Consider the following 16,917-nt stretch of genomic DNA (forward strand, 5'->3'; position numbering starts at 1 on the left):
TTTTTGACCACCATTAAACGACAGCACTCAGGACGGCGAAATTTAGAGACGCAGTAAAGCTGCTTGTCTGAATCCACTTTGAAGTAAGAATGCCAATGGGTCTGAAATCCAGATCTACCAGCTAATCTCTAGTTTTGCCTTCAAACGGAATTCAGCTACAAAAAGCTTGAAAAGATTCTGCATCTATTCAAGAGGCACAACATCTTTAATTTTCTGAGGAGCAAAAACTCCCCAAGAAACTTCATATAGCTCCTTAGGTTTTGCTTAGCATACATGATAAAACATTGATTGTCGCAGTTTGGTGACCCATGAAATTTGGGGGTTAGTTTTCTCTTCAGACCAGAGCATATAATTATGCAAATAAAGAGCTGTCACTGATCTAGTGAAATACTCACAAACACATGCAATCCGAAATGGAACAGAAAAGTGAAAATTTGTGGCATTGTGACGATACAATGATAAATGACATCTCCCTCCAAGTTTCTCGAGAAGTACATTTTTCACACTTTGTCTAGTGTGTCAACATAACGTGAGCACACACACACAGTCACACACATGCTACACGTTCCTCAGAGACACAGATATCCACACACACGCATCCCTCAGCTCTGTATAACGCAGCTCTACCCGGGTGGAGGATGGATGTACACATTCTTGGCAGGTTATTTTGGGTTTGGCTGACTCCAAAACTGTGCAATATGAGGCTCAAAGCGGTTTTTGATGTGGCACTTTGTATTCTGAATGAAAATCCTTGAGGGAAAAAAACAACCAACAAACAAACCAACCCAAAACCCAACAAACCAAACCCAAACAACCCAGCCCAAAAGCCCCCAAACAATTAGCGATGTGTCTCGGGGACAGAGAAATATGCTCATTCCCAGCGAAAGCAGCATCATCTTTTGACCTGAGGCAAGAAGAATAGCACCATCACTACTGTACCAGCGTATGGCCATGTGTGCACAACGCAGATGAGGGATTTTTTTGCCTTTTTCCTTCCTATTAGAATCCGTGTGTCTAATTTGTTCGTCCCCCCTCACCCTCCCGCCCTGCGGTGTTAGGGGATCCTCTGACGGCTCCAACCGTGGCATTTCGGCTCGTACAACCATATGCAAACCTTTTGGGCAGGCAGGCCATAAGCTTTTGGGGCATGAGGAACTGGGGGATTCTCCTGAAGAGTCTATCCTAGGGTCAGTTTTGCTAGGTTTTGGTGCTTCTTTTTTTTCCTTTGCATTTGTGTGTGTGAGTGCATCACTTTTGGCGTGCCCAGCTCCAGAGTTACCCAGGGCACAGGCTGTTGCATGATGATGCCAAGGAGTTTCCCCGTGATGAAACTGGGAGAAGACTAATGTCAGACCTGCCTCAGCTGAAGAAGTAACAGTCTGAGGGACCAGCGGAGCTCAACTTCAAGAAAGGCCTACCTCAAGCGACCGCTTGAATCCAGATTCATCCCTCATAAGCGTGCTTTAGGGCTGCCGTCATCCACTTTCCACGGCACACACTGGGATGCTCTCACACCTTCCTCTCTTCCAGCTCCCCGGGGCGACACTTACTGCTGTCCCGCCTTCCAGCAGCCCGCGCATCCTCCGCGGAGGGGGACGGAGATGCTGTCTTCCCATTGTCGTGTCCCGTCCCCCCCAAAAAAACCAAAACCGTCCTTCTCCGCGAGGAACCGCTCAAACCTGTCTCCCAAGGTCTTATTTTTAAGCTGTTTAGTGTTTAGGATTAGCTAAAGGGAAGAAGGTCATGGTGGCGCACTGGCCGGGGCGCCTTCCCGTGGAAAGGAGAGGCGGGGAAGCTTAAGGTTGCTCAGGAAGACGGAGTTGAGGGGGCTTGACACACATCCCTCACCCCATCCACCCCCCGATCACTGGCTGTATGCGGCAAAGCAGGGTCCTCATTTGCAAACAGCCACCGACGCCCACCCCTCGCGTGTCCTCCTTGGAGAGGGGAAGGGGGGAAGGCCGGCGCAGCCCCTCGGAGGTCGCAAAGGACAGAAGGAGGAGAGAAAAGCCAATCTTTATTTTTTCCATTCGCTAAAAGCGCGCCAGTACGAGCGGCAAGGACACTCCTCCTCGCTTCTTCGTTCCGCTTTACAGCCCGACAGAAGCGGCAACGCCGGGCGGGCAAGGGGCACGGTACAGAAAAAGGCGTAAAAAACGGTCGGTCGTTAACAGTACAAATGTTCGTGTGTTTTTCTTTTTTCTTTTTTTTTTTTTTTTGTACATTTCGTTTCTCGTCTGCACTTGAAAAAATAGATCCGTTCCCGCGACGTTTGGAGATCCCTCTCTCTCCTCCTTGTTGCAGGACACGCCCAGCAACAGGTTCCCCTCCGTGAGCAAAAACTCCTGGGCGTGGAATTTGCATTGATCCCCTCCGCGAAGGCAGAGCCTGAGCGCCTCCCGGGGGGGTGACTTGGAAGGGGGAGAGGTTAAATGGTGCTAGAGGGGGGAACGCTGCTACGAGCAGACGAGAGTGCAGAAAGCCCTCTCAGCCAGACGATTTCATCCCAAATTCGTCCGGGTTTCAATTTGCATTCCCGACATTGACACCGCTGACTTTGTTCTGTGACAGAGGCATCAGCCCCACTTCGGCATCACCCCGTTTCAACACTTCCCCACCCCCCTGCCGTGTCCCAGCTGTAGGATAGGAATCATTCCGTAAGAGGGATGGGATGGTGTGGCATGGGGGTACCAAAGCCACGTGTTCACTTGTTGCCTCCCCGGCACTAACAGCGTCAGAGGCGAGGTGGGCACGGCCATTGGGGAAAAGATCACTTTAATTTAGCATCATCAACACTCAAGGACCTTAATTAGCGTGCTCACTTGCTGGGCACGCTATCAGGCATGTCTTGTTGCTTAGTTTCAGAGAAGAAAAGCTGCCGACAATGATGGTGATGGCTTCGGCTCCGCTTCCCCCATGCCTCACACTTGGCGTGGAGTCCCCATGCAGAGCAGTGTCCCTCCTCCAGCACCTGGGAAAGTGGGAGCGAACCCCTGTGCTTAAGGAAAAGAGCCACCTTGCCATCTTGTGTGGCAAGTCACTACCAGCCCTGCATGTGGAAATGGAAGCATCTTTGCATTTAAAACTGAACAGGAAGATGTGCAATGTGTGTCTCTTTTTTTTTTTTTTTTCAGTCATATTTCACAGTGTAATCCAGCCAGTTAATGAATAGACTTTTTTTTTTTTTTTTTTTTTTTCAAGTAGAGCTTTCAGAAGGAAGGGATGATCTACAGATACTGCCACTGATCTGGCAGGAAGAGAAAAATCTCTACAACAAAGGGGCTTTCCTATAAATCTGCACCAAACCTCTTGGACCCTCCTACCAGCAGAAAATGAAAGAGTCAAGAGTTGATCTCACTTGGTCCCAAAGAAAGAGAAGGCTGATTTTACTGGGTGTAAAATCACAGGCTGGTTAGCACTTCTGAGCTAGAGCAGTCTTGCTTCCTATCTAGTTCTGTCCTGAAATTGAAAGAAGCAGCAAAAAAATCCTGCAAGCGACAGGATCGCAACAAAGCTGTTAAATTCTGGCATCAGCTTGGTGCAGGGCTATGTCAGGGCAATTAGAGCTGCACCATGCTGCACTGTGCAGTACCACTGTCAGCCTTAATCTGCATGCTGATGGGCAGCACGAAATCCAAGTTACAGCCCACAGGAAGCACAACCAGTGAACCCATATTGCTTTGACAGTTGCACTCATCTAGAAATAATGCAAAACACTATTTAGATGTATACATCACAACCCTGTGCTCTAGGAAGAAAACAATCTAATGAGGGGCTGAGAGGCTCCTTGTAGAGAAGAAGCAGAGAAGAGGTTGTTGGTGGTGTTTGTGTTTTGCTTTCTTTTTTTACTCCCCTCCTTTTACAATTCTTCATATTTTATCCTGTTGGAGCGCCGCGTTGGGGCTAGTTTCACTGAGCTGTTCTTTGCATCCATTGCCTCGCTGAAGAACTTGAAAATAGATGGAAAACTCTTCCAGGAAGTTAGTTCATGGCGCTCTGTACCTGCAAAATACAAAGGTGACAGTTTGACTGGGGGTGGGGTGTCATTGTGCTGCTGCCTGGGAACAGGAACGACCACGTACCTACAGACACACAGGCACAAGTGCAGCCACCGAGGCTTCAGATCTGAGACACTGAATGTGTCTTGGGCCCAGGCAAGTGAGACTCCAAAGCACTCTGCTAAGCAAAACTTTGTTGAAACACCTCATCTGAGTGGTGCAGCTTAGGAAAAAAAGTGTCTACTTCTCAGGGCTGGTGTACCTTGTATTATTTCTTTTAATTTTACATGGCTTTTAGGCTGACATACGTGTTTTTAAGCAAAAGAGAACATCTGGCCTGAACAACAATTAATGTATCACGTACGCATCCTTTTCCCAACATCCCATAGGTGATATTGAGGCACTAAAGTAGACCTTTCCCACTTACCTCTTCCCTTTCCATAAAGATTCACCTCTTTTTTGGGTTTGTTTTTTTTTCCTGTTCTTCTATTGTTTTACAAGTGCCTCCTTCAACACACAGCTCATTTGCTTTATTTAAACAAAAATCCCCACAACAACCCCCAGAACAGAACCAAGATGAAGGAGGTGGGCAGCCAAGGGCTGTAAAAGAGCTGGGACCTCTTTTTGGGTAACCCAGTTATGCAGAGATGCTGCCTGGAAGTCTCTGGATCCCGGACTTCCATTTGATACTTTAACGTTGTTAATGATAATTCTTTAGTCTGTAATAGTAGGTCATTGCTATGGTTACTCTACAATGGTGCAACACTTCACTTTCCGCCTTTAGCTATTCGCTGAGACCTGGTAACCACATTTGTTGCTTAGCAACAGTGTTGTGACAGTATTACAATCTGGGGGTGACAACAATGAAGGACGCGATGGCCATGGCCTGCCTGGTGGAGAGGGATGCAGTGTGGGGCAGCTGATGGTGTTTGGGGTGGCTGACAGTCCCTAGGGATGCAGGCAGAGCAGCTCCGGAGGGATGCCCCAACATGGTGCTGCCCACTTCACACACACCTTCACACTCCAACAAGACCCTCACCCCCATATACCCACCCTTGGTGGCTCCACGCATGCCGTCTCCTCTGGAAGGTCTTGATGGAGGTGTTATCCATCATGTCACCCCCGGCCCTGCTCACTCAAAGGCAGCCATCGGACAAACTCCTCCAAAAAAACCCCTCTACTGAAAAACATCACTGCCCACACAAAGAGATGGTTTATCCACATCATGCTCACACACAGAGATTCCCCCCACCTCCATGACCCTTGTATGGAGACGTTTCATGACATCTCACACAGATTTCCAAGAGGCATCTTTTACAGAAGTACTTTCCACTTCTGAATTTACCCATCTCTGTGCAAGCCCTACTTGCTGGGAGGCAGTCGGTCCTACCAAGTGGTTGGTGGACTTGGCAGAGTGAGGTTATAGTTGGACTCGATGATTTTTGATGTCTTTCTAACTTGAAAGATTTGATGGCTCTACGGTTCTGGATTTCAAAGAAGACCACTTACCCCACCCCTATGAGAGCCACCCCACAGCCATATTCACCAATGCATGTTCCGCAGCTTGGGGTCATCCAGTACGCAGAGATGTGCCATCACTGCATGGTGTATACTATGTGTACCACAGCAGAAAGAGAAAACTTCCCTTCCAGCACAACCCCTGGCCAAATAGACCTGTTCCTCTGGTTACTGCACGGCTGGATACACTGCAATTGCCCATTGCCACCATGCACTGACACTAGTAAAGGCATCATCTATCAAAGCTGGTTTTATGGAGGGACAGGCTGTCCTAGCACATTCCAAGGACACTCCTACACAGGCAGATCTCACACACCTGTGTTACAGCACATGGTAACATCAGTTTGAGCTCCAAGAGGCACTTGTCACTCTGCCTGCCTGCATCTGTCTCCTCTTTCTTGATGGTATACCCACATTAAATTAGACAAAAATATACGCAGGGTTTTTCTACCCCCTCTTTCTTTCTTTTTCTTTTTATCAACAACCTTCCTGCTCTGAAAGGGCCATTGAGAAACAAAAAATGACAAAACACTAAGTTTCTGAAGCCTCCCACTCCCTTTCTTATCCTGCCTTCTCCCATGTACCCTCCTCATGTCCTCAAGAGAGATCAGGCTTACATTCACTGGTGTTACTGAAACTGATTAAGCTACAGCTTTTCTGTAGCAAACCCTCTCAGCCCACCCCTCTCAAAAAAACAATTCAAGCTTTGAGTCTAGAGGGACTCAATGATTCAGTAGTCTAAAGCAATTTTAACACTCGCTATTTTCCCTTTCCTAGTAACAATCTTACTGTCAGATGAACAATTTCCCTGGTGATAAAATCACTACAATGGCTACTTAGTTTCCAGGATTATGACGATTCTTTGCTTGATTAATATTGCCATGAGAAAAGCTTGCCAAGTATCTGCCTTGGCCCTTTATAATAATTTAAAGGTCAAATTTTGTCCTTATGTATTCACATTCAACTACTACTACAGGGGGAGGTCTAAAAATTTAACACTGCACAGACTGTGCATTTATGATTTATGTATCAGAGGCTCAGAAAATCAGAGAGAAGCAAGAGGAGTTATGTCCTAAGTGTGATGACAAATTTGGCCATAAGGTTTTTGCCAGAAGAAAAATATCACTGATGACCGCAATCTCAACTGTGTATTTAGTAGTAGACTATCTAAACTGAATGCAAGAGCAGCCTGCATTCTTTTTTTATAGAAAAAATTGTTTGTGGCAGTTGGATAATAAGAAGCAGCTGTACTGAAGCCAAGGTCCTCTAAGGTATATATATATATATATCTATCTCCTTAGTGCTCATTAATTTCCAAGGCCATGATAATAAACGACACAATTCAATATACTGTAATAAGTGGTGGGTTGTTGCACTACATAAAGTGATTTCAGACATTAATTATTTGAGAAATCTTAGGAGCAAGCTGCGCTGAAAGTACATATAAAAACTGTTGAGTGTGGGAGACAGCCAGAACATCCTAAAATATGCTAAGGCTACAGTTGCAAGAGAAAAAAATTATCAACATCCCTGTTCCCAGCCCCAGAGAAATGACATAAAAGCAGCATCTTGCTATCATAAAGAGGCAGGGAGAACTGAATGCCTATTTCAACACATATAGAATATTATTGGAAAGGAGCTCCAGAGAGAAGGCTGATCCAGTGACTCATGACGTCAGATGAGTGATGGCTGTAAAATGGTGAACAAGTTTCAGAATCAATTTGCCTACCACCACAAAGAGATATTGACCATTAGAAGTAATGAAGACTTGCCAATACAGTTATTGATACAAGAAAACCCAGTTAATGAAATACTTGCAAAAATCTAATATACAAATCATCAGGTCTGGTGACATACATGTAAGGGTCTTCAGGGAATTAGTTAATGAACTTGAAGAACTACTGGCGATTATTTCTGAGAATTCATGCACAATCAGGTAGGCACTGGAGGACTGAGGTGGGAAGAAAAACAATGCTAATTTGAGAAAAGGAGAGTTAATTGAAACTACTGAAGTAAAATCTATCTTTGAATATCAGCAAAGTAGGAGATCAACATTAAAAAACATCACAAGCACCTTTTAGGGCAACAAGAGCCTTAGAACACAGCAGGATCTGACAAGACCTCCACCGCTTCAGTGGGCTGTGGTAGCCCCTACCTCTCATTTAGAGATGAGTTACTTCACTCCAGCTGAGGAGACCCCATAGTATTTGAAACGTATGGTAATTCAGCTCCTAGCTACACATAGCTATGCCTGTGCAGGCTCTAGCTAACTGCAGCATGTCCACTAGCACCTGCAGTGCACCCATCTCAGCAGGCTGGATCCAATCAGCTCACCTCATCTCAGCACTGTTCCTTGCTGGATGGCAGTTTGGGAGTCTGCTCTCTGCAGTCACTGCTGCAAGTTGGGAACTGCATCACAGAATGATTTGGGTTGGAAAGGACCTTAAAAGCTCATCCAGTTCCAATCAGCTCAGCCACAGGCAGACACACCTTCCGACAACAAGGCTGCTCAAGGCTCTGTCCAACCTGGCCTTGAACACTGCCAGGGATAGAGAATTTATCACTTCTTTGGGCAACCTGTTTCAGTGCCTCACCACTCTAAATGTCACATTTCAGCGGAAGAATGGCACAACTTTGCATCAGTGAGATAAGTTACGGTACCCCAAACTGTGGTGGAAAATGGCAGAGGTGCACTTGCTGGGAAGTGGCCAGAGTCTTTGAGAAGACAAGTAATACGTAATGATACAGAGTTGAAAATACACCTGTACAGTCCCAGAGGTAATGGTATTAGTGCTCATGTCTTTAAAACATGGTTATTAGTGATCTGAAATAATAATGAGAGCACTTATTAGTTAATTAGATTAACCAGCAAATGATATATTGAATGGGAGATGATAAAAACATAAGAAGGGATGGAGAAATAATAATCAGAAAAAGAGCAGCCCACATGGTAGGGAATATAGAGGGCAAAAGCAAAGACTGAAACTGGGATTCGTGTCTGCAGGGATGGCTGTACAACATGACTGGGCAAACAACCTTGGTGACCATTTGCACACATATGTGTCTTTGCTGCCTCCGCTTTCCACTCCCACTCTGTAAAAGCATCTCTTTGCTCAGCAAGGCCGATCAACTCCTCTGCCTGAGTCCACGGAGGGAAGGAGCTCTGCAATCCCCATAATTCACTCTTGCAGAGCGATCACTGGCTGTGCAGGACAAAGGTGCCCTCCTATGCTGCCTGCTCACCGTGCTGGACAAAAGCCTCCTCCTGCAGTGCTCAGATGATGCATGGCACAATAGTGGCCCCCTGCTGCATTTACAAGATGTGTGGGACAAAGGTTTCCCATGCTGCACAGGAGCCCAGAGGGCTCTCTGTATGTGTCTCTGCACTGGAATACATCTGCAGACGAAAGTTTCCAGGAACTTGAGAAGTTTCTCCGTAGGTATTAGCCACAGGGCTGACCTTAGGTCTGCTTCTCCAAGTGCCAGCTCGCCTCTGAATAGCACAGGCTTGAGAATGAATTAAGGATGCTCCATGAGTCTGGGTTTATCCTGCATTAGGACACAAAGCCTTGCTGCTCTTCACCAAGTGTCTCATTCAGTGGAGAGTTTGCAACTGATGTCAGCAGGAGCAAGCTCTGTCCCTGCAGTCATGGTCCCTGCCATACTGCAAAACTTTGATGCCAGTACTGGGCAGGAGACATGAGCTTTGTGATCTTGTCCCCTGGCACTAGCAGAGGTTGCTTTAACATTTATGATTTATATAAAAGGCCCTAACCCTTATCCAAACTTGACTTAATGGTTCAAAGGCTGAAATGCAGACTTTTGGGGACATTGGTATGAACAGAAGCACTTCAAAACTCACTGAACATGTTTTACCCTGATTCCCCTAACTCTGAGAAGCAACACAATTCATTCTTCCTTTACAAATAAATGAATGAACAAGCCAACACTATCTGACCTGGAACATGAGTGTAATACGCCTTTCAGAAAGGTTTTTTCCTCCTCAAAGTTATGAATAAGTGGAAATGTCTTTCCTTCTTTCTCACATCATCTAGATGCACACTCAGTGAAGTCTTCATGTAAGACTTTATCCCTTGAACATGTAATTCTGTAGTGATGTAATAATACTGTTCAAATCTGCATTTATGTATGATAAAAAGATACCTCCTGCCTCTCCTGCATCCATCTTTCTGCATGCTATTAAATGATTTCTGTATAAAAAAGCTATTTCTTCTTTAACCTTTAGAGTGTCATCGTTAAGAATGACAGAACTATTTTTAATTTATAAGGTTTCTCCATTTATGATTCCTGGATCCTATGGATTTGCACAGGACGAAATTATTGTGTCCGTTGTGACTATTCTGGTCTGCTGATCTAAACCTCCAGGTCTCAAACCCCAAAACAGAACAAGCTCTCAGAGCACCATGAGTAAAGCTAAGGAAAAAAGGAGATTAAAAAAAAATATACCTTGCTTAAAATCACTAAGTACTTCTGACAGAGTGGATGAGAGCTTCAGGAAAAGTTGGGAAGGAGTCTGTTAGCTCAAGGGCTGTAAGACCCAATGACCTTAGGAGCTTCTGCATATGTGCTTCCAGGCATTTCAATGGTAAAGAAAGGTTAAACGCTTAGGTGAAATTAAAAGACAAGCCATACAGCAATTGATGAAATGGAGGCAGTGATTTCTGAAGGGACATGAAAAAAGAAAACCCAAACCGAAACCTCAATGTATTTAGTTTGTCTGAGAAGTAATAGTTTGTGGAGTTATGAATGTGACAATAATCTAAAAGCAACTTTGTAGGGAAATGGATGTTTTTGAGGAGCCAAGAAGAAGTAGAGAAGTATGAAGCAATTAAATACAGCTTATTAAAAGTGGCTTAGGCACACAGTAAACTGGTTTAGATGCAATATTAACCCAAAAAAAATTGTGGGAACCTTTGTAGCAATGCTAGAGAATAGACTACACATAGTAAAGATATTTTATACGTAGTTATTACCTTCTGTGACACACAACAGTATTTATTTTTGTTGGACATTTGTTATCTCTTAATGTTGCTAGTGGAATGATGGAAAGAGAGCAACAAACATCCCTCCAACACAGAGCCAAGATTACCTCTGAACTCCCATACTTGCAATCAACTTTTCTCCACCTCTTGTTTACAACGTACAAACTACTCACAAGGAGCGTTCTAAAAACGTAAGAAAATATTTAATGAATTCCTCTTGCCCCATGAGCAACAGATGCAGAGATCCATGTAAAGGCTCCCTGAAAGCAAGGTTTGTGAAGCAGGAAAGAGATAGAGGGGTAACACAGCTGTTATTTTTCACTACTCTTCATTAAATATTAAGGGCAGTCTCATGAGCACTGGTCATTTGTTTGCTCTTCTGCATGCTAACTGGCCAAACATATGGAAGTTGTAAGGTCATTCCCTCCTGAGCACAGGTTACCAAAAATCAGGTCATTTTCTAGGTCACCAAAAATTGACTGATTTTCTTTTGAGTATATATTAAAAAAGTATATATATATGTATAATATATATTATATAAAGTATATATATCAAATAGCTATAGGGCCTTCCCAGTAAGAACCAGGCATCCAGGACAAAACTGCTATTAGCTAATACCAATGAAAATAGCCATGGTAATACAAATTGCAAGTAACTGCATTAAAAAAAGGAAGGGTTCATGAACAGCTAAAACCACAGGCTGATTAATCATATTTGTTTTAGCCTAAGGCTAAAACATCCCAAATTTGCACTGGAACCCCAGCTGTACCCAGGCAACTTTGGGGATGAAGATACTCAAATGCAGCCTTTGCCCTGTGCCATTTGAGGACTGCTAAGCAAGGGAAGCCACAACAAAAAAACTGGAGCCCCCCAAAATTCACACTGAGGTGGAGGGGTTGCCTCCATCAGAGCCTTCTGTGTGGATATCTTGCTTGCCAAACATCTATGAGAGGCAGCAAGTTGAGGATGCCCCATCCTTGGCAGTGTTCAAGGCCAGGTTGGACAGGGGCTTTGGACAAGTGCCTGTAGGGACAGGACAAGGGGAATGGCTTTAACCTGATAGAGGGGAGATTGAGACGAGCTCTTAGGCAGAAGTTCTTTCCTGTGAGGGTGCTGAGGCCCTGGCACAGGGTGCCCAGAGAAGCTGTGGCTGCTGCATCCCTGGCAGTGTTCAAGGACAGGTTGGATGGGACTCGGAGCAACCTGGTCTAGTGGAAGGTGTCCCTGCCCATGGCAGGCAATTGGAACTGGATGAGCTTGAAGGTCCCTTCCAACCCAAACCATTCCATGGTTCTATGATTTTATAAAAACAGCCAGCTGGTGGTACACTAAAAAAGCTCAAGTCAGGCTTTCTCAGGATCCAGTTTGAGGGGAGAGGATGCAACTTTGGGGCTGCGCTACAGGGAAAGCCACTGAATATGTGCTCCTGGTGAAATGCCACATGATGCTCAGGGAATGATGTGCCCCATCAGTGTTACGGTATCCCACACATTGCCAGCTGAATCAGACCTGCAGCATGTTGCTGAATGGTGCTCTCACAGGCAGCAATTTCAAAAGCAGGGAATGTCTGCAGGGGAGTGAGCCATTTCATTGAAGAAGAGGACCAGCGTAGATGTGCTAAATGTTATGCAACTGTAGGTTTTAAAACTCGTGTTAAAATGGCATAGCATGCAGGGAGTACAAGGCAGGGGTTGAAATTATATCTATATACATTTCTATCTCCATCTAATCTTTATCTTTAAATCTATATCTAACCTACCTCTCTCTTTCTTTCCCCCCTCCCCCCTATATCTACACTATCTATCTATCTATCTATCCATCATCCACCTACTTACCTTCCTGCCTACCTATCTACCTATCTCTATAATACACTTTTAAAAGTATTTAAAGACAAATATAAAAATTCTTTACCTGTCAAACAGAAGATGTGATATTTGGGTTGTATTTTATGAAGATGTTTTTTGGGGTAAGAATGAACCCCCTGATTTTCCTTCAGAGGCTTATATTGTGATGGATAAGAGGAAACAGTTCCCCAAAGCCAGGCGCTGCCTCTGCGATGCTGGCATTGCTCCCAGGGGGAAACCGAGCAAAACTCATCTGCAGCTGGTTCTCCCCTCCTGACAGGTACTGCTGCAGGGTGGTAGCAATGGGGTGAGCAAAGACAGTGCTAAGGTGGGCCCGTCCATCCACTTTCCCTTTGGACATCTACTCCAGGTGCCACCTGCTGCAGAAAAGGACTCACCCTCTTATGTTAAGAGAGGTGAAACATAATAGCCTGAACCTAAATGATCCTGAAAATCCCAATGCAGCCACCTGCCACCTCCCGAGGTGTCTATGCTCCACAGACACCTCAGCTCCTGACCTTAAAGTTTATGCCTTATTACACTATCACTTCTGTACACGCTCAAAAACACCTCGAGCTTGACAGGGCAAATACTTTCACAGGTCTCAGGCAGATAGGGAGCACTCCCTTTCTCTGCCTGAGTAGATGTACAAGCCTCAGGCAGAGGAATGTCCTCTCTGCTCCTTCCTAAGGCTTCAGTTCACCCAAATCTCTTCCTATTCCTTGCTTTTTTCCTTCTGTCTGGGACATGTGTTTCTCTAGAACATCTATTTCTCCACGACACTGACTTCTCACAGGCATCCACTGTTGAATTCCTTGTCCACAATTTGCCTGCCTTACAGCTCTTTCTGAAGTGTTGAACTGATCCTGTTGCATCTTTTTCACCCACCAGCCCGAGCTCTCCTTTTTTCAACCCTGTTTCACCAAGACCTCCTCCACCTCACTGCTACTGTGTCTATCCAGTCTTTTCTCATCAATGCCTTTATCTTCCATTTGCTGGCAGTAGCTCACCAAACACATCTTCTTTGTCCACACATTATTTCTTAACAAAAGAAAGTTACAGATCTGGCTTTGGCAGGTATTTAAAAAAGCTGGACACAGGCTGCATCTACTACCCAGGTATACTGGTGAGTGCAGAAGAAGAGGATATATCTGTGAAAATGCAGCAGCCCTACCCCAAATGATAAGAGAAATAAGGAGCTGATCTTCTAGGTGAGACTGATGGTTTCATGGGAAATTCAGTAAATTTTTTATAACTTAATGGAAAGGAAATACATCTGAATTTGTAAAATGCCATGAAGATGGAGCTGGGCCACGAGAATAAAAAAACTCAGTAACAAATGCAGTTAAAAATTCAAGTTTTGGAAGTCACTTTGACAGACTCTGTTAATTTTGATAAAGAATTTAATATTTAATTCTGTCAAATAAGTATAAAAAATCTGCTGGAAAAAAAATGCAAAAAAATTTTTTTTTGAGAATTCAAGATGTGAATAACCTTTGTGCACAAGTTCTTTATGGCTAACCCATATCAGATACATTTTTATGTATTCTTACATGAGTCTGCATAGCTGTTATTAGTGAGAGAGATTGCAAGAAAGTGCTGTTCCACCAGTGAATTTACACTCATATAGTGAGCATTCACCTTCTTTTATTACCATGATCTTTGCTGGTTGTTGCTAATGAACATTCTTGAAGAAGGCAGGTGATTGAACCTAGACAGCAGGATTTTATGGACAATGATCATTGTTGTGGGTCGAGTACACCTGTGCTGCAATCATAAAATTAATAACCTCCAGAACAACAGCTTTACATGCGGCTGTCTAGGAAGAATGCCATCTCCGTAACTCACAGCCTTTGGAGACACTATTTATAATTTATACCCAATCTGAAGTGCAAAGATTTTTCTCTCTTGCAAGTCATGGTAATCAATACAGGTCTGCACCTATTACAGCCCAATGAGGTGAAGTGTGCGGCAAGGATCAGCCATGCTGGGCCAACACTGTGGCTTATAAACACGGCTTTGCAAAAGGCTCTGTCTCCAGTGGCCATTCTCAGCACCTATACTGGGAGAGCAAATAAGGGAGGAAATAATTCTTTGTAAGGGTGCCATCCCAGCTGCTTAGTGTTGCAAACTAAATTAATTGTATACTTGCCTCAGAACTACTTGGAAACTTGAGTTTTTTTGGCGCATCACGTGGATTTTAGGCTTCTCCACCCTAATTCATAACACGTCAATACAGGATACTCTCAAGCTCCCATATCATGGAAACCAGCAATTTAAGACTAAACACTAATTCGCAAAGGGTTTGCAGATGTGAATTACACTAAATTTAACCAAACTGAATAATATCACACTTCCTGTGACTTAACCTCAGAGATGTCATTAGAGGCAGCACTTGACATTAATGACCGTAAAGCTGCATTTCACTCCCTGCTTAACGCTCTTTTGTGCTGCAGCAAACGGCAGCGCAGTCTGGAAGTCCTCAACTTCTTTCCCTTGTGCCCGTGCTTTGCTCCCTACCTCTTCTAACAATGCCTCCAAACATCAGCCATGGGTGATGTTTGGGACGCAAGGGCAGCAAGCCAGACATGTGGCAATGAGTTTGAGACTGGTGTGAGGTGGTGAACACTGGCATCGCAGCAGCGTGAGGCGTAAGGCAGAGCGAAGCTGAAGGCAGACAAGACGAGAAGACAAGTTGACTGTTGGGATGCATTGACCTCTGCCAACACCCTGCCTGACATCCTCATCTATGGGAGGCAGACACACAAGCGTAAGTGTGGGAGGTGGGTCTGCCACCAGCAGGAGGGAGAACGCAGGAGTCTGGGATGAACATGAAGAGAAATATTAAGTTTACAATAAGGAAAAAAAAACCAAGTAAATGCAATCAAACCAACTCTCAAGACCAAGAGCTCACTGTGGGTTTGCATGTGTGACCAGTGGGGCCCCACTGCTGAGCTGCGGCTGGAGAAGGCTCACCAGGACCTGGGAATCAGTTAGGTGAGGGACAGATATGGATTTCTCCTAGAAATCATGTCCTGCCTTGCATCCACAAGAAAAGCACAACAGGACAGAAAGAAGCCCCCAAATCAGAGTCTTTCTGCTAATCCAGTTTTAATCATCCAGTGTCAAAGCAGCAAAGTTTTTAACCATTTCATTAACCATTGCAATAATTAAATCAGCCTAATTTGAGAGACCGTATTTATTTCAAAATAAGGTCTGATTCACTATATCACAAAATTCACTATATTAGAAAATAAAACCCCAAACCCAAAGCAACCCAACAAAAAAAACCCCAACCCATCAAGCCCAAAGCTGTATTTTCAAGCTGACACAGTCATCTCAATGATGAAGAAACAACTTATGATTTCCCTACAGGCCAGAGAGACAAAACCCCCAAGCACCCAAAGAAAGAAAACAATGAAGCTTAATGACCTTGGTGCATTTCCAAAAGCAATTTTCATTTCAAAATACAGTCATGACTTAACAACTGATCTTTCCATGTGGAGTCTTCCAGCAGAATCAGTGCTGCTAAGTCAGACTGTGGAGCTCCCAGAAAATGCAAGCAAGATCACTTGTGTCATGGTAGAGATCTTTTGCCAACCACACAGTGGATTCTGAGAAAAATTTCAGTCTCTTCCAGCTAGAAAGATGGTAAGCTTCTGGAAATGGAGATGGAAACACAAGAACCTCCCAGGAAAGTATATTTGGAAGTGAAAGACAGATTAAATATTTAAATGAGTTTCAGAACTTGGTGACACTTTATTTGATTTTCCTTACATTAAGAATCTCCAGGTTTGTTTTCCTTCCCCCCCCCCCCCCCTAAAATTAGAACAAAATGAAAAGAAGTTGTCAGGGTAATTTCTCTCAGAAGAATCACTGAACTGGAATTATGTCATCTTGCATTTATATTATCAGTTATTGCCACAGTTGGCCCACAAATATTATATTAAAAAAGCAGGAAGAAAATCACTTAAATACATTTGGGGAATTCTTTTGTTTGTGCCCTGTGCATATCTTTTAATACTTATTGCTCCAGTTTGGCTTGGTTTGCCTAAAGCACTGTAGGTTGTTTTTTTTTTCCAGAACAAGTTTCAAACAAACTGTTGATATATTAGGGAAAAAAACCCTGCATGGGGAAAAACAAGATTGAGGTGGGAGCCAAAGTTAGTCTAAATAAGAGCAATATCAGCATGTACAAATGCACAGACAAGCACAGTTTGACAGCCACTGCTCATAAAAGATCCTGCAACAAGTTAATATGAAAACTCAGTCTCCTGTAGAGGGAAGTTAGAGGGGAGCTCATATATAAGCACTTGAGGAAAAGTTGCACTGTGGCTGGAACACATATAGCATATTCCCCATTAGTCTGGGGACAAATGAAAAGTTAAAATATATTGCCTTATTAAATTAAGAAAACATTTTTTCCCCAGTCTGTTGTGAAAAGAGAAAAATCTATGATTGACTGAAAAGCAAAGAACTTGCAGTCAACAACATCCCCATCTGTTTTGACATGTTTTTCAGATCCAGCACCAGAATGACATGAATGCGTTGCAT

The 16,917-nt window shown here is 44.0% G+C and overlaps 1 protein-coding gene across 3 annotated transcripts in view; it reads right to left on the reverse strand.

Moving 5' to 3' along the window:
- Positions 1-3,828: 3,828 nt before the first annotated feature.
- ARB2A (ARB2 cotranscriptional regulator A) overlaps positions 3,829-16,917 on the reverse strand; it is a 271,521-nt gene continuing 258,432 nt past the window's right edge. For all 3 annotated transcript variants that reach the window (XM_080636890.1, XM_080636891.1, XM_080636889.1), the window contains one exon: positions 3,829-4,002. In XM_080636890.1, the coding sequence (XP_080493016.1) occupies positions 3,860-4,002 (143 nt within the window). In that variant the 3' untranslated portion in view covers positions 3,829-3,859. The remainder of the gene's footprint in view (positions 4,003-16,917) is intronic.

Source organism: Psittacula echo (genome assembly GCF_963264785.1).
Source record: "Psittacula echo genome assembly, chromosome: Z".
Lineage (NCBI taxonomy): Eukaryota > Metazoa > Chordata > Aves > Psittaciformes > Psittacidae > Psittacula > Psittacula echo.